Below are 22,817 nucleotides of genomic sequence, written 5' to 3' on the forward strand. Positions count from 1 at the left end.
CACCTCTGGACACTTAGGTTGCTTTCACCTCTTGACTATTGTGAATAGTGCTGCGGTGAATATGAGTGTGCAATATCTCTTAGAGACCCTACTTTCAATTATTTTAGATATAGACCCAAGAAGTGGGATTGCTGGATCATACGGTAGTTCTATTTCTAATTTTGTGAGGAGCAGCCATACTGTTTCCCATAGCAATTGCATGTATTCACTTTTCACTTCATTTGGGTAAATACCAAGGAGTGTAATTTCTGGAGCATAAGGTAAGGGGAATATTTTTATATGGGTTTATTTTTAATGTATGATTTAAAACACACTGAAGCTTTTACTTTTTTGTTAACAGATCTGTCAGCCTTTTCCTTTATAATGTATGTCTTTGGTTTTGTTTAGAAAGGCTTTTCCCTTCTAAAATTTTATAAATCTTCACCTATACCTTCTTCCAATGGTTCAATAGTTCACTTTATTTTTATATTTCAATTTGTTTTATTTTGACATGAGGTCAATATCTAATTTCACTTTCCATTGGCTTTCTTTTCCCTTCCATAGTTATGTGTAGCTTCCTCTAGATATTTGATCCATACAACAGCTCCACAGGAGTTCGCATTTTACAAGCAAGGAAACTGAGACAGAAAGGTAACTCACTGCATTTAAGAACACATAGGCATTCATTTATATAATCAGGATTCAACCCCAGGTCCTGTTCTTTCTTCATGACAACCTTGGTACTCAAAGTGTGGTTCATAGACAAGCAGCAACGGCGACACTAGGGAGCATATTAGAAATGAGGAGTCTTGGGTCTCACCCCATACCCACTGAATCAGAATCTGCATTTCCATCAAGTTTTAGAAATACTGTTGTGCATCATATTTCCCCCAATTGAGGGTACATCAGAATCACCTGGGGCACTTGTTGAGCTCCATCCCCCTTCAATATTCTCACTCAGTAGGTCAGAGTGATGACTACAAATCTGCATTTTAACAAGTATCCCAGATTATTCTTATGCAGGGGGTCCCTTTGATCACACTTGAGAAATCCTCTAAAACAACAGAGAAATATTCGAAAACTATTACCTAGGACACCAAAAATGAAGGCTGAGTATTTCTCCCAATCCCAGTTTAGGTGTTTTTTAACCTGAAAAAGAGACAGCTGGGAGGTAACATTAACTCTTTTACATTTGGAAATTAGGTTGTAATCCATGAGGATGATGACTACATTTTCAATTTTACAGAAAATCAAATAAAACTACTGGAAAATGCCTTCAATTCATCCAGAATTTAGTGGAGGGGCGTGGAGATGAGACATATGTACCCAAGTAAATTGGAGTGTACCTCCCCTAACTTCACATTTCGTCAATTATGTCCGTGAGTCAAGGTCTCCTCACCAATAAAATGAGGGTACTAATAATCTGCTAGCAGGTAGACAAAACCTGCCTGTCAACTTTCTGAACTTTGTCTCCAGTTTCCACGTTCAGAGGGCTGGGATGAGGGAACATTCCAAGAGAGCCTCCGGAGGCTCCGGTTGGCTTTTCTTTTCTTTTTTTTTTTTTTTTTTTTTTTTTTTTGCCAGCTCAGATTTGCCCGGACGCCGACGCCACCTGGCCAGAGGTGTGGCCCTGGGGACTAAATAGGCCCCAAGGATGCCTGGCCTGCGTCACCCGGCTGGAGAGACACCTCTCCCCGCCCCAGTCCTGCAGACCGACTCCGTCATCAACAATTCATTAAGAACCTCCTCTCCATTGGCTGACGCCTCCACCCGCGCTGGCAGCTGCCCAATGAGGAAGGACTTGAGAGAGTCCTTCTGAATAGTGAACGACCGCTCGTGACGTAGCGATCGGAGATTGGCTGCGACGGCGCGAGACGAGACCAGATCGGGCGGCGGCGAGCGCAGCTGGTGCAGCTCAGTGCGAGCCAGGGAGGGTCGAACCCGGAGCGGGGACTGAGTGCGGGGCCGGCGCTGACAGGGCGGGCTCGGGGCGCAGACCGGTGGCAGGATGTTCAGCTGGATGGGGCGGCAGGCGGGCGGGCGCGATCGTGTGAGCGGCGCGGATGCCGTGCAGACGGTGACTGGCGGCCTGCGTTCGCTCTACCTGCGCAAGGTGCTGCCGCTGGAGGAGGCGTACCGCTTCCACGAGTTCCACTCGCCTGCGCTGGAGGACGCTGACTTCGACAACAAGCCCATGATCCTGCTGGTGGGCCAGTACAGCACAGGAAAGACCACCTTCATCAGGTAACCCGCTCCGCGCGTCCTCACCTCTGCCTGGACCCCTGTCCCCCACCACCTAGGTGGAGGCGGTCTTCCCCACGTGTGCACGTATAGTCGCTACGCCTTCGGGCTTCCTGCAGCGACCACTTCCCCTTTTGAGGAACCCCCTCGCCGCTGCTTCCCCCTCCAGCGTCGGCGTGACCTCAGGTTCGCGGTCTCGACGTGGTGCTCTGTGCCGGGGCGCGGCCGCCGGAGTAGGGGCTGGCTGTCCCTACGCGGGCAGGAGGGTCCCGGGAACCCTTCTCCGAGTACTCCGAGCCCTCCTTCTTTGCTCTTGGAAAGGCACTGCCGTCGCTGGCTTTATCCTGCCACGCTGGGCTGGGGACCTGGGAAAGGGAGGGGCACGAGACTATAATAAGCATTTTCTTGAGGAGTGAGGCCTAGGGCTGGAAATGGGGACAGAGGTGTGGGGTATCAGAATGAGCTGTTGAGTCATAGTTGGAGAGTTAAGCCTCTAGCAGTGCCCGGCGCATAATTATTGAATGAATGAATAAATGGCAACAGTGGAGGGTATTGCCCATGCCCCCTTCCCTTGAGGTCTTTGCATGCCACCTCCCACCACAGTGTTTCGGGGAGGGGGTAGACAGGCCGCCTTCTTTCGGCTGTTGTACAGCCTCGCCTTTATCCTGCCTTAGGAAGTTGTGTGTAGCAGCCCGCACCCAGTGGAACTAAGGGGGAGTGTCATATTACTATTCGTTAGTTTCCGTTTCTTAGGTGGGTCATTCCCTCCTTGCTCACCCTTGACAACTGAAAATATTTGTCATGCTCGCTGTGTCTCCAAAAGCAAACAATTACAGTGCATGCCCTAAGGTTCAAATCGTACAGCTTCCTGGGAAGTGACTTTTGATGGGAAATAATTGATACTGAAACAGATTTTCAAAGAGGCTATTTTACTTCTAAAGCTGCTGGCATATGAAGACTGAATTTTCATTCTTTCGTTAGGAAACTTGCTTTCCTGGGTTAAACCCCGTGTCAGTTGAAACAAACTGATCACGTAAGGTTTTGGTCCAGGTTTCAGAACTGTGACAATCTCTTGATCATTGATGTTCAACAAGTGTTCAGAAAGCTGCGTCTATATTTGGATACGTGCCATTTCTGTTAAGTAGATGGCCTCTTTTTCTCCACTCCAGTGACCTAAATAGTTTCAACAAATAGAGTAGTTGTCACTACAGGAAATTGTTCAATCCAGGTCTGCAGATACTCTATGAATGAATTCAGCAAAGCAAAAACACTATTGAAATATAGTTCTAGAGAGTAAATTGAATGTGAAGGAAATCATTTTAAAATTGCTTTTCTGATGCTTATTAATATGCTGAAAACAGTATTAAATGTGTCACCCCAGGCACTCAAAATGAACCATAGAAATGTTACAGTAACTGGTACCTTGAAAGATGATAGACTGTACATTTAAGGTCTCAGTAATACTAACCAGTTTTTAAGTATATGGGAAAATGAAGTATTATGACCAAGAGGTATAAAGTGAGAGGTGGACCTTTTGAAATATACAGATGAAGGATAGCATTGTTATAATAATCTCAGACGTTGGTGGTGGCACTTTTACAGCTCTGCGGTCAGTTCCTCCTGTTTGTCCTTGCCAGGAGTGCTTTATTGTGTCCTATGTGATGGTTAGGGAGCCCCTGTGGATGCTATACCCTCCTGGATGTATGTAGCGCACTCTCTCTGCTCACATAGCCTGGATAATACGCAAGCCTGAGGCAGAACACAATTCACAAGAACATGAATCCATCTTCAGTTTTCAGTTTACTATTTCATTATATTATTTCTCACTCTTCTCTCCGCTTCATCAGTGTGTGGGGGGGTGGGGGGGTAGGTTGTGGAATAGTTAAGGATAGTTTTAAGAAGAATTTTGAGATCTGACTCCTAGAGACTCCATTCAAATGGACCACTTCTCAGTAGGCACTGGGCCATGTATTATACAACCCAAAGGTGAGGGAGGAAGTCACTTGCTCTTGAGACCTTCCCTGGACTGTCACTTTGTCGTTGGGCAGCAGGCACAAAGTGGACCTGTGAAGTTAGAAGGAAATCAGGATGGACAGGAAGCTTGGTGAGGCACCAGAGACCTGAGCTTGCTTTCAGAGTGGAGTTAGGAGGAAGAGATTTAGCTCCTGGGAAGAACCCCCGCCCTCCCCCTGCCCAAAGGGCAGCTACCCTCTAGAGACCTGCACTGGAACTGGAGAGTAGAGGCGTCGGCCCAGTGTACTGACCATCCTGGAGCCCGTGTGCATCCGTGGCTATCTTTTCTCTGAGGCTGATCAGTGCCCGCATTGTTTGCCTCCAGCCATTGAGCACTACAAGCTCATCCTTGGCTACGGGGTGCACCTAGCTACAAAGTCATAGATTCTTATCCACCTGGCTTCCTGCACATCCCAAGAGGTCACTGATAACACAGAGCCTGCAATGATATGGAGGGATACTTCTCTCATTGTAAAGCCACTCAGCAAGCCCATTTTAATGAAACTTTACTCTTCCTCCTTTTGTCCCATAACTGGGAAGAACTAGGAGCCCCACTAAAGCATGGTGAGCTAGGATGTTCATCAGGAATGAAGAAATTCGCGTGTGCCTTGTTCTAGGTCTCCTAGATGGGGTGCATGAAGAGCTTGAGTGTCAAGGAAATACGCTCAATTCTGCATGGGAGATCACCATGAGGGCCCCAGGTGCAAAGAAAAGGACAAATAGGAGGAGAGGGTTTGTGGGATCTCTCCACATGGATCACAGAACTGACCCAGAAGGAGACTTCAGATGTGATGGAAATACTGTCCAAAGTCTCTGGGTACAAGCAGAAGAACTGATAAACCTATTGTCTCACTGATAGTTTTATTTCCCAGAAGAGAAAGGATACAATGAGTGGAACTATTGGTGCTCTATCTCTGACCAAGAAAGAATTGGCCAGAGAAGGAAAAGAGATGCACACGGGAAAATGGCCATGTCGTCTTAGGCTCTGTAACAGCCAAGGAAGGGTGGATGTTGGGCTCAGCCAGGCTTGTGTCCAAAACCTGAGGAAAACAGATTTCAGAGATTCCCCCAGAAGATCCCTGGGCCCAAGTGCTGTGAAGGAAGACATTTCCACGGAGAGGACATGAGGCTCACCGAAAATCAATTCATACCACACAGTTTCAACTTCTGATTTTTAAGAGTCTCACTTTCTCTTTTCCTCCTATACTCTGTCTTTTTCTCCCTGAAAATTTATTCTAATGAGGAAAAAAGAGGAAAGTCACTCAGGATCACTTTTAAAAATCAGAGATCAAGGCAATTAGGCAAGAAAAAGAAATAGAAGGCATGTAGTGCGGAAAGACATAAAATTACCTCTAGTCACAGAGGACATGTCCTTATATATAGGAACTCCTAAGAATTTAGAAAAATCCTTAAAAAAAGTCTCTTAAAACTCATAAACAAGTTCAGCAAAGTGTCAGGATACAAAATCAACATACAAAATTAATTATATTTCTATTACTAGCAATGAGCAATCTGAAAATGAAATTAAGAAAACAATTACATTTATAATAGCATCTAAAAGAATAAAATACTTAAGAATAAATTTAACAAAAGTAGGCCAAAACACATTGAAAACTATAAAACTTTGTTGAAAGAAATGAAAGAAAACCTAAAAAAATAAAGATGGAAAGACATCCAATGTTCATGGTTTGGAAGACTTAGTATTTTTAGGATGGCAATACAACTCAAAGTAAGCTACAGATTCAGTACAATCCAATCAAATAGAATTGAGAGTCCAGAAATACACCCATACATCTCTGGTAAGTTTGTTTTTACACGGGTTCCAAGACAATTCAAGGAGAAACAATATTCTTCTCAACAAAAGATGGTGGGACATTGGATATCCACACACAAAAAGAATAGAGTGTGACTGCTAATGGGTCCAGGGTTTCTTTTGAGGATGACGAGAATGTTCTGAAATTAGATAGTGGAATTAGTTGCTCAACTTTGTGACTACACTAAAAACCACAGAATTGTACCTTTTAAAGGGGTGAATTTTATGGTATATGAATTATATCTCAATAAAAAATATGAAACAGTTCAGTCTTCCAATACTAAGCGTCCTGTGGTTTATTTAATTTTCATAATTCTGCAACTAGTGCCAGTCAAGACATTTCTACATCTGTGTGCAATAATTTAACATAAGCATGGGTACCAGCAAGAAAACAAACAAAAAAGAAGTAGGAATAACTAAAAGAACACAAGGACAAAAGGAACTAAAGAGTAGACATGAGGGGAAAAAGGGAGTAGCCACCACACAGTCCCTGTATGGTGTTTTTCCGCTATATATTTTTGTCAACCTATAAACATGTTCATTCTTCATAGCACTCAATAAAATCAAGACATGATGTTTTCCTATAAAATGCTTTAAATGTTATTTAAATATGTTAATGGGGAAGAGGGCAAGGGTTCCATATGCAAGGGTGGGGACAAGGTTTATGGACAGTGTGAAGCATTAAGAAGCTGGAGTGAGTGGACTGAGATGGCAGAAATGCCTCTGAAAATAAAAAAAGCCTTTTTAGGCCTGTTTAGAACAAGAAAAAGAATCAGGAAGTGATAGGCCCACTGCTTGGGACTCTTGCTGTGACATTAGAGGAAAGCAGAACTACTCAGTTATTATTTTCCTTCCTCCTTTTCGCTCAAAGCAAATGATCTAGAGATGGTAGAGGGAGCCCAGCCATGTCTGAGAGGGGGTTCAAACCCCAAGGATGAGGTGCGTCCCAGGGCCCGCACAGGCCAGGTCCAGTAAATACCTAGGTAGATGGATGGATAGGAGGACTGATTGCATAGGAAGGACTTGAAGTTGTGCTCAAAGAACTGTGGCTGGTAACTTTTAAGAAATTATGAAGAATATGAAAAGTATCAGAAAATTGGAAGCAGGCAAATGTTCCAGTTTTCAAAACTGGGGAGAGATAGATTATGTTCAAGAACAAAGATCTACTTCATTCCTTTGATAAGCCTTAGATTCCATTATTAAAGAGAAGAGAAGGCACTCAGGAGGCAGCCTGGTTCGTCCATTTAACAAAACAAAAAAAATCCCTGTGGCCCCAATTTGGTGGTTCTTACCCTCATTCAGGCACTAGAGGGTGAGTCTTCTGTGCCAAGTACCATACTTACCCTTTGCAGATCTCTGAGATATTGAAATATTTGATTTTTTAAAGGAGAATAGACTATATTTACAGTATATAAGATCATAACTACACACCCTAGTATTCATTTATTCAAAAATATTGATTTCAGGGATGGGCCCGGTTATTACAGAACTTAGAGTTTCGTGAGGGAATATGGAAAAGAATCCATGAGCCATTAGGGCTCTGGGTAATGAGCTGGGGCACGAGAAGCACAGGGTGGGATGGGGGCATAGGAGGAACCCTTCGTTCAGGCTTGGAGGTTGGAAAAGGCCTCCCTGAGGATACATCCTAAAAGCTTAGCCCTGAGGAGTAAGCCAGAATTACCTGCCCAAGGAGACCGGGAGGTGAGGGCAAGAAAGTGTCAGTGACGAGGCCCATAATAGGACAGCTTGGATAACCAGGTGGGTGGTGGAGCTATCCACTGAGATGGAGACACAAGAAGCGGAAGAGCTGGGGCATAATTATGAATTTAGATTTAAACCTATGTTTAAGTGGACACTCAGGTGTAGAAGTCCACAAGGGGTTAGACATATGGGTCTAGAGTGAAAGGAAGAGGAGCTTGTGGAGACACTTGGGGAAAAGTCACCAGAGAGGTGGAGTAATACCAGGGGAGGAGTGTGGCGCAGAGCCATCTTAGGGCCCGTTTGGTTGCAAGTGACAGAAATTCAACTTAAAAAGACTTAAGTGAAAAGGTACAAATTTTCTCATGAAACCAATCAGACCAGGGTATACTGGCTACAAGCCTGGCCTAGGACCCCAAGTGGTGCCCTCAGGACTCGGTCTCTGAGCTCTGCTGCCTTCCTCACGTTGGCTTCCTTCTCAGGCAGTTGCCCCTCCTGGACTGGGCAGGTGGCCATCTCCAGTTCCATACTCATATTCTGTCAGCTCAGCAACCCCAGTGGGAAAAAAAGAGATTCTCTTCCCCAACAGTTTCACCAAAAATCTCAGGTTTCAGTCTCAGTGGTTCACCTTTGGCCATATGCCCATCCCTAGAAACAAGGGGAATGAAATACTCGTGCCGGGAGTGGGGTGGTCAGCCCCCAAACCATGTGGACTCAGAATGAGGAAAGGTGGCTCCTCAGGTTGCTTTGATCAAAAGGGGGCAATGGATGCTGGGCAGGTGAAACAGCAGAAGGCCCCCACAAAATCCAGGGAAAGAGAGATGAGGTAGTCAGCACATCAGATGCTTCTGAGAAAAGGATTGAAACAGAACCAGTGGATTGGCGGTCAGGAGCCAGGGTGACCTTGTCAAGAGCTGTGTCAGTGAGTGATGATGATGGAAGCCAGGTGGTGGTGGGTTGAGGAATGAGTGGGAGGTGAAGTGACAAATATAGAAAACTATCAGCCACTAGGTACCGAAGGGGAGGAACCATGCTCTAGTCGCAGGCATTCGGAAGCTTTGATTCAAGATGAGCACAAGTTAAAAGTTGATGGAAGGGGGCCAGAGAGGAGAAAGCTGGTATTTCATTAGCCTGAGAGAAGGCAGGACTTGGAACAAGGATTCTGGTGGGGGGCGGGGGGGGCGGGAAGGAGATGGGGGCTCCAGGGCAGGTTGGGTGTGGCGTTGGTGGCAGCAGTGAGCCTCGTGAAACACCACAGGTGGCCTCTTGTCCACTCATTATATCATCTGCCTGACAAACGACAGTAGTGCCGGAGAATTAGGAGAAATGTAGGGAACAAAAGTTTTCTTAAATTATAAAATTCTCTTCTGTAACTCACATCTAGAAGCTTACTTCTACAAGACATTCAATATACTTTTCAAAACCTTAGAACATTATGAACTAGAAAGCTGTGATTCCTGGCTCTGGCTGCGGGTCAGAATCGCCAGACGTTTTAAACAGATTCCAGAGCCTCATCCCAGGCCTCCCGAATTGGAATTCCTCTGTGGGTAAGGCTCGGAAATCTATTTTTCTTGTTGTTTTTATAAACTACCTTTCAAGGTGATTCTTGGGCAGCCTCCCCCAGGAAACATTTGGGAATCACTGAAAGATGAAGGTTCACTTGATGGAATGGCAACTGAACCATCAAGCCTGAAAAGTCAGCCTCAGCTGAGAAGAGGGAGGCTCACTTTGGTGGACCTTCCATCGTGTATGGTCCAAGCTCCATCTGTTCATGTTTTTAGCAAATGACCTAACCTAGAATGAAGACGTAGAAACCATGCTTATGAAACTGGGGATTATGCAATAAATGCAATTTAATAAACAGCCTTTTCCACTTAATATGATGTGATCAACTTTTTCTTATTTCATTAAGTAATTTTCAAAAATAACCTTAATGACTGCATCGTATTCTATTGCATAGCTTAGAACATTGTTTCTAATTTTATGCTGTTATGCATAATATTGCAGTGAACATTCTTGCCTATAAATCTTTGTTTCTAGTTTTTTTTAAGAATAGCTGAGCGTGAATTACTGTATCAAAAAGTAGTTTTCAAGTTTATATATATTCCTGATTTTATTATATACTACATATAAAATATATATACAGAGGGTGCCAAAAAATGTATACACATTTTAAGAAAGGAAAAAACTGTATTAAAATTGTAATAATATATACCAATAACAAAAAATGAATACAAGTCGTATTTGACTTCTGAAATTACAAGAGGTGCTCAAAGTGGTTACCATCAGCATAATTTTAATACAGTTTTTTCCTTTCTTAAAATGTGTATATGTTTTTTTGGCACCCTCTGTATTTTATATATATGTATATTTTATATATATATATATATAACATATATATAATATACATATAATGTACATATTATGTACATATTCCTTTCCAGAAAAGTTATTCCATATTAGATTCCCACCAGGGAGTCTAATATGAGGATCGTTATTTTACCAAACCTTCAATAAAACTAAGTATTACTATTAAAAACAAATATGAGAGGAAAAAATTTCTTCTAATTTGCTTTTTCTTACCAATGAAGTTGTAACATATATAGTCATCATGTCTGTTTCTTTGTGAATTGTTTGTGAACTTTGTCCAATTTTCATTTGAAGTATTATTCTTTATTTTGTAGATGTTTAAATGTTTTGCTCAATAATGGCTACTAACCCTTTGTCATAATTATTACAAGTATTTTTCCAGTTTGAGGTTTGCCTTTCTAATTTTTTATGATAATTTTTGACATGCAAATATATTTAACATTTACGGTCAAGTCTCTTTTTTCCTCTTTTATGGATGTCTTATTGCTCTTATGCGTAGAAAATCCTTGTCTATCCTAATGTTTAGTAAATATTTACCTGTGTTTCCCTCTTTTAAACAGGCTTTTAAAAATATTTAACTCTTGAGTCCTCTTGGGAGTAAAATCTCTTTCAAAGGTATTCCCATTTTTTTTATTTTTTAACACAATTTTTAAATAATCCTACCTTTTCCCAATGTCGCATGAGGCTTCCTCTTATGCAAATTTATTAAATATTGGGGTTTTTTGGGACTTTTCTCTTGCATCATATTGTTCTGTTGGTATATTCTTATACCCTCTTCATGCTGTCATAAGTCATTTTAAATGTTTTAAGTGACTTTATTGTCACTTTAAAACAAACTTTAATAAATGGTAGCACAGACTGTTTTGATCTAATTTCTCTTTGTGTTCCGAACACTGTCAATCATCATTTCCTGTTATTCTTTCAGAGGAACTTTAAAATTACTTGATTAGATTCTTCCTAGATAATCCCACTGGAATCCATTTGTATTGGAACTGCATTCATTATATCTGGTGCTTTTCCTTCCCAAGCAGGAGCTCAGCATTGCTTTTACTCATAACCTCAGAGAAGTGGTTGACTTACTCATGCAAGTTGTATATATCTTTTTAATGTTGTTCTTAGGTATTTTATCCTCCGTCGCTTTGTGAATCCGATTTTTTCCTTTATATTTTCTAGCTGGGTATTGCTAGTATGTAAGAAAGCTCCTGATTTTTTTTTTTTTTTTTTTTTTTTGCATTTTTTATTTTGTATCTGTTCATTTGATTCAAGTTATTCTGACAGCTTTTCATTAGATGCTCTTGGGTTTTCTAGATAGACAGCTATATCAATTGCATCGTGATTACTTCGTTTCCTTCTTCTGTTTCATATTTTATTGTATTGGGACATGAGCGTCCATCTCAATAATTAATGGTAAGGTCTTTGCTATTTAAGTTATGCTGTTAACTGTTGGTTTAATGTTTTATAAATTAATTACATTAAGACATTATCTTTCTACTGCTAATTTTAAAAGAATTGCATTTGAAAAAATTAGAATGGATGTTGAATTTTATTAAATGCCTTTTTACCTTTTCCTTTAGTCTGTATTCTGTGGAATGCAGTTCTGGGAGATTGTTAATAGGCATTCAAAGGAAATAAAGGGTTCTCTAGTCAAGTAACTTTGGGAAATACTGTGTTCTATAGCTTCCTCATAAAACTTACAGTGCTCCCAGATCTATCTAAAGTCTGTTGTCAGATTCATAAATTACAAGTCATAACATAAAACACTTAATAGATCGTCACTGCATGAGCAAATGAATGAATGACAGGCAAAATAAAAGGGCTGTAAGAAATTGGAAAGCATGTTGCCTTTGATTCCAGTAAACTTCCTCTCTCCCTTTCTTCTTCCTTTCCCATTCTTCTCCCCTCCTTCCATGAAAGGTGGGATGGAGCAGCTACAGGGAATGGCATAGGTTAGATAGCAATGTGTTTTAAGCATGTCTTGGCTCTGTGTAGTTTCAATTCCATTCATAGCTGGCAAACTAGAGATATGTAAAGAGTTTACCCAGCAAATTCCAGTTTTTTGGTGCAACAAGTTACTCTCTGTTCCCTGAGTATGTCTATTCCCTTAGTATGTCTTCAGTTTCAAATATATCATCTGAATAAGCATTCCTGGTGATAATTCATATGTCAATGATTTAACTCAGGGAAAAAACAAAATTGAAAATAAAAGTTTCACACTTAAGAAAGACATATAATTTTAAAATTGAAGTGAAGCTCGGCCTGACATTGTTTTTCAATAACTCAGAGAAAATTAAAATTTTAAAGTAGATGAGATGTTTGTTCAGGGGTATTTAACTCAGCGTTAATTATACTGGTAAGAAATGGGAAGCTATTTAAGTGCCCAATAAATAGGATGTGGTGAACTAAATTGATACATACTCACTTTAGAATAGTATGCAGCCATTAAAAATTGTGTTGTCAAAGAATTTTTAATGGCATGAGGAAAAACTAATGGTGAAAAATCTAGATGCAGAATTGTTTAAACACATGCCAATTTTATAAAAAAAATTATATTTGCAGAAAAATGACTGGATGGAAATATATCAAAATGTTAAACATGGTCATTATCCTGTGTTAATGTGGTTTCGTGCAAGCTGCTTCACTTGTCATAAGCAGTTTTCTCTCCTGTAAGCTGGGGGTAAGAATACCTGTTCCGATGACAGTAAGAGTAAAGTGAGAAAATGTGTGGAAAGCCTTATAAACTGTACAGCATGGTTTCGTAATAATCTGTTGTTTGGTGGTGTCTAGAAGTAGAGGTGGTGGTAGTACTAGCTTACATATATCCTGGACCATTTTATAAGACTTTTGTGATAAGAAAGAAAATGTTTGATTCTCCTCCTACTTCCATTTCTTGGTATTAAACATGAGGATAAACAAAGGAAGCTGCTTTAAAAACATTATTTCCAGATTCAAGCCAAATCAGAATGGAAGGACTAACCCTTTCTTTTCAGTCCTTCTACTAGTGAAAGAGTGGATCAAGTATTATCAAGAAATGCATAATGTAAAACTCTCCAACACTTATTATAAATTGAAATTATTTAAACTCATAGCCCTGTATCTAAAAATAAGGAAATAAAACTGTTTCTCCACTGAAGTCAAAAGTTGTACTTTACAGGGTGGCCGGACGGCTCAGTTGGTTAGAGCGCGAGCTCTCAACAACAAGGTTGCCGGTTCAATTCCCGCACGGGATGGTGGGCTGCGCCCCCTGCAACTAATACTGAAAACGGCAACTGGATTTGGAGCTGAGCTGCGCCCTCCACAACTAGATTGAAGGACAATGATTTGGAGCTGATGGGCCCTGGAGAAACACACTGTTCCCCAATATTCCCCAATAAAATTTAAAAAAAAGAAAGTTGTGCTTTATATATTTCTTTCAATCTGTATGGGTTAAAACCTTAGTACTACCCAAACGAATAAAATGATGGTTGGGGTTAGTTTAATGCTCTTTTAAAAAATGTCCCAGGCCATATCAATGAATTGAACCCTATGCACAGATGCCAATATATGTACAGACATTTTTTAAAATCTTATTAATCATTACACAAGCTATTTCTCTAGATTTTGGCTTGAGAATTTTAAATTAATGCTCACATTACACGCCAAATATATGTGCCATGTTACTTTTTAGAGTGCTTGCTTAATTATTGAATACTACTAACAAGGCTTAGATTTCTATATTTGTGATGATTCATAGAATACGTGCCTGTAAATGCTCCTGTTGGAGACTGACTCAGCCTCTCGATCTCTGATTTGGGCAGGTAGTGTTCTCACAGGACTAGTAAGAAATCCTAGGTTCTAACAAACCACTGATCTACTTGAGCCCTAGTTTTTTCATCTGTAAAATGGCAATAAAAATAGTACTTACAAAAAAAAAAATAGTGCTTACCCTATAAGGTACTTAGGATGGAACAAGTTTAAGAATACATGGATGAATACCCAGGGGAGAGAAAATTTACAGCTGGAATGTTGGAATAATGCGCCTCTTGTAGTTTGTTCATTGGTATTTTAGTCATTCTTAAGCCCATCTCTGAGAAGATGGTGCTTAGGTATGTTGAGGAACTTTCCATAATCTTGAAGATTTTTTTCTTCTTGTCAAAAAATGACTTTGTGTGTGTGTGTGTGAAGTTAAAAAATAATTTTCTAGCAATGGAAGAAAAAAGACACTGTCCACACATACCCTTGCCTGAAATAGCCCCTTGAGCCTCGGCTGAGCATGGCAGCCAGTGTACCCAGGAGCCTGTAGGACAAGGCTGAACTGTCGCCCTCACCAAACAGGGACAAGGAGATGTCGGGTCTCCTGTCCTCCCCACCACCCTCTCTGCCCAGCTGTTTGGAATCCAAATGTCTGTCCCTTCTTACATTGGTGACTTGGCTCAAGACTCTGGGAGTAATCACCACTGGAATTGGCAGGCTCTCTGAGAACACAGGAAAAGGAGAGCAAGGTGGAGCCAGGGACAGAAACCCCGTCCAATGCACAGGATGCTTGTGCAGTGGCCAGTGGCTCAGAACCGTGGTGGGTTCTTTTCCATAGGCTTCCTGTGACCTCTTGTTCCTTTGAATTCTTGTTATCGCAGATAACACCACAAAGTCCCAGAAACTCGTGGCCTCAAGCTTCTGAGGTGTCAAAAAAAAACAAGTTTAGCGCAATTGATCCGCCTTGTGGGGCGGTGTGAATGACCCATTTCTGTAGATAGCGTCTCAGGATCTACTCAGACTCTTCCTTTCAAGGTTGCTGGCTTTGAACCTCATCACTTCATTCTCACTTGGTTCATGTCAGATCCTCTGTGTCCTGGTTGTTTTTAATTCTCTCACTGCGGGTGACATGTGCCTGCCTGCCCAGCAGTGTGACATAAATGTATCCGAGTTTCACCATTCCCCCCAGTGTAAAAACTCTCCTGGACAATCAGTGTGGCTATCATATATTACCTCATGGTCTGACAGATCCTACTTAAGGGCCCAGAAGCTAGGGGTGTGTGGGACCCCAAGGCTGTGGGGCTGAGCCAAGTATAAGCGCAAAAGCTTTGGGCCAGAAGGCAGGAGCTCCAGGCTCCAGTTGTGCAGGCCCATGAACAAGTTTTACCAGCAATAAGTTACGTTCCTACCCTCATCCGCAGTCTCTTCACCTGTAAAGATATAGCATTGAACCAAATGATTCCTAAGAGACTTTGGGACTCTCAAGTTCTGAGTGTGTGGACTGTGCCCTGCAGGAAATGACAGACAACCTATCAGAAGAGAGGAAATAGGCCCACCAATAGCACCAATACTAGATGTTCCTTGAGGAGCTCACAAGAGAAGGGGAGGGGGGCGTGTCCAAAAAAAACCCAAAAAACATCATGGACTGATTAGGGAGGACTGCCCCAAAGGACGTGACATTTTTTGTAAAATGGCTTCAAGAGGAAAAGATAGATCGTAGAGATCACAGACATAATTCCCCAATACTGTAAATGTATTTCATCTTCTTCATGATTTCCTTAGTGACACTTTCTTTTCTCTAGCTTACTTTATTGTAAGAATACAGTATGTAATACATATAATATACAAAATACCAGGGGTGCCAAAAAAATGTATACAAGAGGACTTTGGTCAATGTTGCTCAAGCAGTAGTTCACTGTAATCAGAAGTGTCCGGATGCTGATGGTAACCACTTTGAGCACCTCTTGTAATTGCAGAAGTCAAACCTGACTTGTATTTATCTTTTCTTATCAGTATATATTGAGTATTACAATTTTAAAACAGTTTTCCTTTCTTAAAATACATGCACATTTTTTTGGCACCCTCTGTATATGTTGACTGTTTATGTTATTGGTAAGGCACCAGCCAGCAGTAAGTTATTAGTTAAGTTTTGGGGGAGTCAAAAGTTAAATACGGGTTTTCGAATGTTATGTTCAAGGGTTAACTGTACTCCCTTCTTGATGTTTCCCTTGGTTGCAGAGGAAGGGAATAGTCTTTGCCTCCCCCCCCCCCCCATATATACACAAGCACATAAATGATCCTACATCAGGGAAAAGGAATCTTGGTCGGGAGGTTGGGAGGGGCTCTGAGTTGCTTCAGCTGAATGAATTGCTGATATGTTAAAACTCACCCAGTTCCCACAGAAAGTAGGCTTGCCCCACCCAAACATGTCATTGAGCCAGTCCTATGCCCCATATCACATGTGTTGGTCTCCTCAACCCACAGAATGAGAACGCTCAATGACATTTGCTAGGGCCACTGTATACAGTTGTTCAGGTTAAACTACATAAGGGCACCTGGGCAAAGGGGCTTGTAGGGGGTAAAAATCCAGTAGAGTCCTGCTTGCTAAGCTGTGAACCCTGGAGCAGGGCCGTGTCTGCCTGAAGGAAGGGGCATCTTTTTCCAGTTTGCGCAAAGGGCTAGCAATGGCCCTGGTGATATGTAATCAGAGCTTCCCTCCTTCACCCCTGTCCCCCATAGCAGCCCCTGTTGCTACTGAATTATTTGGAAGTTGTCTTCCATGGCCACAACTTCCTGGAGCCCAAGGAAGCTATAAAATGCACAACGGGGGAGGTTCCAGCCTCATAGACCGCCAGTGAGGAGGAAGGAACTGTTTCATTGTTTCATTTACTACATTGAGTGCCCTCTGTGGTCAGGCACAGTGCTGGGTGCTGGGGACATCATCTGGCCACAGCCAGGGGCCTACCTGCAAGGGCCCACAAGCAAAGAGTTACCTACTGTACCCGGGCTGAGCACCATGACGGCCAAAGGCGCAGGGAGCCTGCGGCCCACAGAGGAGGTGTCCCGAACATGCTGGAGGGACAGGGACACTTCCCCGAAGGAGTTGGGCCTGAGGAGGATGCAGAAGAGCTGGCTGGGTGCACATCTCTGGGATGGTGTCTGTTGTGGTAATGGAACTGCAAACGAGAATTGATGTACTGAGCAAAAGTAGGCTCTCAAAAGGCCCAGTCTGTCTGCAAGATGTCTGACTTCATTCACTAGGCTTCTTACCCAGGGTGGGGATAAGTCTGTAGATTTTAAGCTTTGACAAATCATTATTAGTGAAAGAGTAAAATGCCAATCATTCTCCTTTCCTTGGGGGTTATATTTCTAGACTTTAAATGAGTATGCGGACAAATATATGGTGATGGAAGGAGAACTGTCTCTGGGTGGTGAACACACAATGGGATTTATAGATGATGTAATACAGAATTGTACACCTGAAATCTATGTAATTTTACTAACAATTGTCACCCCAATAAATTTAAAAAATAAATTTTAAAAAAATGAGTATGTAGACCCAGGAAACTTTTTGGCCTCTTGCTTTGTGACAACATGCTAAGTTTCTTATTTTTCCCTTCTCCCAGGTACTTACTGGAGCAAGATTTCCCAGGCATGCGGATTGGTCCAGAGCCCACTACTGATTCCTTCATCGCTGTGATGTATGGGGAGACCGAGGGCAGCACTCCAGGAAATGCTTTAGTTGTGGACCCCAAAAAGCCATTTCGAAAGCTTAGTCGCTTTGGAAATGCTTTCCTGAATCGGTAAGGACCAGCAAAATACCACCTTTGGTCAGGTTATTTAAAACTTTTCTTTGCATTCTTGCCAGTTACATGTGAAGGTTGAAAAACAGAAGAACAGAGTATGTCTATTCTAGAAGAGAGAAGTTACAGAAAATATACTTACTGTATTCAAATATTTGGAAGACTTTTCATAGGAAATGATCATTTACACCTATTCTGGGTGGCTTCAGAGGGAAGAACTAAGGCCCAGGATTGGACATTGTAAGGCCACACAATATAAGGAACAAATTTCTAATAATTTGAACTGCACAGAAATAAATCAAATTGCCTTGTGAAGTAATGATCTCCCCGTCACTGGCCATGTTAAGTGGTGGCTGGATGGCTACCTCTCAGGCATAGTGTGCTAGGGCCTCCTGCACAGAGAGCTTAGCCCAGAGGACCCCCAAGGGTCACCAGGCACCCACATTTAGTTTGTTGATTATTCCAGGGCCAGTGACCTCACCTCCCTGGCTGCCCCCTTATGCTTCTTACTCCCATGCTTTGAGGTGCTTCCTTATTCAATAGAGTAGGGCAGGAGAAACAGAACCAAAACAACACAAAAAGTTAATTTTGTTACATGATCATTATTTTGTAGATGTGAAGTTGTAGGGTCGCTGAGGTCTGTCTTCAGTGGAGATGTGTTTTGTTTGTACTATCCCATAACCTTCACCAGAGTTCCCGATGAAACAGGGGTGCGGGGGCAGAGAACAAGCCAGCAGGTTCTGGATGCAGCTCTGCACTGTCTGACATGAAAGTGCCCTTACCTCCCTCTCCCTCCTCCTCTTTGCCCACTCCTAGCCTTTTCTTTCTCTTTTTAATTTTTTCTTTCTTCTTTCCTGTCATTTCCCTCATCCCTCAATCCCCTCTGTTATGAGTCTACTGCATTAGACTGGTTGGTTTAGGGGAGTGGGGTGTGGGAGGTGCCAGACCAGGGAGGGGTCATCCAAACCCCTTTAGGGAGAGGTGAGACTAGAGCTGACAGACAAGAGACTTGAACTGCACTCCTCCTTTTTAGATGTTTTAAAAAGGAATGTATCCTCCTCCCAGCTGACAGCCGTCTTCCCAGAGCTGAGGCACTTCCTTGTACAACTCCAGGGGGCGCTATTCACAGGGACTGGAATGAATGCTGTACCCGCAGCTCTGTCAGCAGCGGCCCAGGCAACCTCCACAAGTGCCTTCTGTGAAAAACTGAGCTCTCTGGGGATCATACTCTCCTTTAAGGGCTTTTTTATGCTCCTATCACAGATCAAAGAAAACATCCAAGTGGCAGCAAGGGAACTTGGCAGTAGGATAAATAGAGGTGCCGATGATGTAGATGGAGCCACAGAGAAATTCCATCTTTTTGCGATACTGTCCAGGTGATTTTTCTTCCCAGCTGCAGGATTCTCTCCTCTAGAAGGAGTTTACTCCTGGACTCCAGAGTAGCACTGGTTGGCCCCAGAGTCTCCTGGTGGGAGAAGTAGGGGTTGAGCCCAGGTGGGAGAACAGAGGGTCTCTCCAGGAGGAATGGACCACACTTGAGGAGAAGTGGAACAAGAAGCTCCCCCATCAGGGCCTCCCAGGAAGCCATGGTCATGGGGCAGGCAGGAGCCAAGCTTCCTGTCCCAAGACTGGCCCTAGAAGGTTCCGGAGGCCCCGGAAAGTGCAGGGCACAGCGTCCTTCTCCTTTGAAGGCTGCCTGGAATCCTGTGGTTTCATTACCACTGCCCTTAGCTTTATTCTCTTTTGGCCTGACAGAGGCTTAAAAAAGAAATAAGCTGTTACTTTTTTCAAGTTCCCATTTTGTGAAGTCCATGTTCACAAGGTAAAAACCGGAAAGAATGGCTATGGGCTTGTTTTATTTTGGCAGATGCTGTACCTTCCTGACAAGCTTTTTTTTTTTTTTTTCAAATCCCAAACGTATAGCAGTTAAGTATGGAAATGCAAACAGGAAAGATTTGAATGGCCAGGTTCATTATTTCAGAATTTAAAACTTGCTGAAAATAATCCATACATTATATAATCAAGTATTAATTGAATTCAGAATACATAAAAAAAAGAATCGCAAGTAATTATGTGGCATTTATTGTATGTCGGATAACTGTTCTAAACTCTATATTAGCTCTAAATCCTCACAAAAACCCAGTGACATAGGTGCAACTATTATCTCCCATGTAGAGTGGAGGAATTGATGCATAGAGAGGTTAATTGAACTTCCACAGGGTCCCTCAGCTAAGTGGCCCCTGGCCCTTACTAGTGATTGCACTGAGCTGCCCAATGGTATGATGTTTGGACTAGGAATCTTTGCCTGTTGCCCCCACCTAACTTTTAAGGCTGTCCTTATATAGCCCACCAACAATGATGATGGAGATGATGATTATGTCCCAAATTATAGATTAATAATTTCATAGACCACAGTCTTTTCAGGGTTCATGAGACAGATGGTGCTGCGGCCATTTTACAGATGAGAGAACTGAGAGCAAAGAAGTAAAATGACTTGCCCAAGAAGAGGCAGAGACAGGATAGTGTTCAGGTTTCCTCTTCCCTTCTGTGGTGGTCCCTGCACCTTATGAAGGCACCAGCAACGAGGAGTTTCTGTCCTAGGCACCCTGGTGGCTGTGCATCTGTAAGACTAACCTGTAAGGGATGTACTACCTCATGTAAGTTAACACATACTTAAGAGTAAACGGCGTGATTAAGTTGTATCTGCAGACAGCGTTGCTGTTTCACCCACATTGATGTAAGAGAGTCAATTAGGATAGGGCACTGTAATGTGTGTATGTAATTTTAGCATCCCTGTGGGAACATCAGCCAGCTCGTGCTCAAGGCAGGCAAACTTCTTTTCTCATAGCATACTTTCTGGGAAAGAGGTCAAAATACAACACTTAGTAGGAAAGACAATTGGGTGCCTGCTGTGGAGAACTCCCCTCCCCCTAGCCAGCAACCCCCAGTCACCCCTGGGCTAGGTCCCATTGCCCTGGCCCCCTCATTACAGGGCATTGGCCTAGGCGTCTGCCCCTAGGGGCATCTTTAAAGAGTGTAGTACTTTGCATGGTGGTACCAGGTAACACCTGGAGGGTCACACCAGCCTCGAAGCATTAAACAAACCAGTAGAACCTGAGTCTCAATCTCCAAGAAGTCTAGTTTCTAAGAAAGTGACAAGGAGTCTAGAGTACACTTCTGAGAAATGACGAAAGATTCCCAAAACTGCAGTTTCAAATTGTAGACATTCCATAGTTGAACAATAAAAGGAGCTGAGTGTAAAACAAAAAGGGTTCTATGGAGACGACTTCAGTGGGACATTCTGCAACTCCACCATGCTGCTTTACTTCCGAGAGGAATTCCACAGGCAGGATTGGCTTGGAGTTGCTCTGTGGGAAAGTGGCTATTGAGGTTCCAAAGTCTGTTATCAGGAGGCAGTTCTACCTCATGGAGGAGGAGATGACATCCCAGCAGCGCCCGGAAGCCACACGTCCTGGGAAACACCAGTGTAGTATTTTGGTCAGTTTGAGAAATGTCAGGAATTGGCTTCTGACATTTCCCCCTGCAACCTGCTTTTGAACCAGATGTTAATGTTTTTCCCTCAATCTACTTTTCAAAAAACATTAGCCTATTTTCAAATCCAAGTCGCTACCGACATTGTTTTTAGTTTAAGATCTAGTATAATTTTAAATTGTGGTCTTCCACAGAAGAAATTCTTAGTCCCATTTACTTCTTCATTGACTGTTTTTTTTTGAAAAATAACTTTAACCCCTGGCCCTAGGAATTCAAATTCTGAAACTTCCCTTTGAGCTGAAGGAATCTGAATAGTCCTTCCAGTGCTCCTGTCATTTTAGCCAGGCCTGGTGATGGTGGGGATAAGAAAAGAAAAGAAAAAAAAACTACTGTCTTACATTTGTGTAATGATTTAACAATAATAGAATACATAATGTGTATTTTGGAACTTTGTTTCTTACCTCTATGTTTATAATTAAATGACTTCATTAAATAGACATTTTTAGACTATGAATATTTCATAGTCACTTAGTATCATTGGGAATTTTTTTTAAACTGACTCAATACAAGTATACAGCATCAGCCCAGACACTGCAGCTAATTTAGCTGCAGAGATTAAGGAAAATAGGCTCGTGCCAAGAATCACCTTGATTCACTAGCAAAATTGTTATTTTTTAATATGAGGGATTAATTGATTTTTGTGTGTATGTGTCAGTGGTGTGCTTATCCATAATAAACTCGCTGAAGCTCTTCCTATTAATATTTAACCTCAGGATTGTGGTGGCTCCCAGGCCTTTAAACATTGTTCTTTATTGGCAGCTGCCTGGACGGTCCTGACATTCCAGAAAACCAGCTTTACTGCCTGGACTCGGGCAGAGTTTCCTGACCCTCGCCCTGGTGCATTGCACCCAGCTTTCCCCCATGACAGTCCGGAGAAAGAAGCTTGATTTTAGAAAGTACATATGTAGGTTGAACCTCATGAAATTGCCAACATTCAACCACCTTTCACTTGTGAAAGTGGTAAATCTGTAAGATTTCAATCTCAGGGATAACCATGGGCTTTTTATAGTCTGGATGTAAAATTAAATTCCTCCTGGGCAGAAGAAGGTTAGATCAGCTATATGTGGTAGGGCCATGTCCAAGTATTTTTGTGTATATTGTGTGCTATTTACTGTTCCCACTTAGGAAGGTGTGTAATTTCTCTGGTCTTAGTCTTACCAGTGAGGTGAGCTGGGGTCGCACGAGGTGCTTTGAAACGGCTCTGTATTCTCTCCATGGAAGCTGAGGTTTATTGAACCTAACAACAACCTGGGAGTCCTCAGGCTGGTAGAAATGCTCAGGCCTGCTGGAGGTCATAGGGTGGGTGAGCAGAGATGACTGAGCCTGGATCTTCTGCCTCCTATACACTGGCCCACTCTCCACCAGTGGGGGGAGTCACACAGGGGAGCCTTTGGTGGGGAGTTCAGGGCTGTGGCATGTCACTCTTCTGTTTCAAGACGTTGCTCTCTGTGTGAGAAAGGTCCACAGCAGTGGTGCAAATGTGTGAAATTGTAGGAATAGCCTAGTAGTTAAGACCTAGGCTCTGGAGTCAGAACTGCCAGGTGAGAATCCCAGGTCCATCACCGCTCAGCCATGTGAGTTGGCAAGTTGTGGTCTGTGACTCCTGTGTGTCCCAGGCT

At 42.5% G+C, this 22,817-nt stretch overlaps 1 protein-coding gene across 1 annotated transcript in view; it reads left to right on the forward strand.

Moving 5' to 3' along the window:
• The first annotated feature begins 1,866 nt into the window (after positions 1-1,866).
• Positions 1,867-22,817, forward strand: part of EHD4 (EH domain containing 4) — a 72,432-nt gene continuing 51,481 nt past the window's right edge. The window contains exons 1-2 of the mRNA XM_019725423.2: positions 1,867-2,223; positions 17,470-17,646. Coding sequence (XP_019580982.1) covers positions 1,988-2,223; positions 17,470-17,646 — 413 coding nt within the window. The 5' untranslated portion in view covers positions 1,867-1,987. The remainder of the gene's footprint in view (positions 2,224-17,469; positions 17,647-22,817) is intronic.

Source organism: Rhinolophus sinicus, linkage group LG03 (assembly GCF_036562045.2).
Source record: "Rhinolophus sinicus isolate RSC01 linkage group LG03, ASM3656204v1, whole genome shotgun sequence".
Lineage (NCBI taxonomy): Eukaryota > Metazoa > Chordata > Mammalia > Chiroptera > Rhinolophidae > Rhinolophus > Rhinolophus sinicus.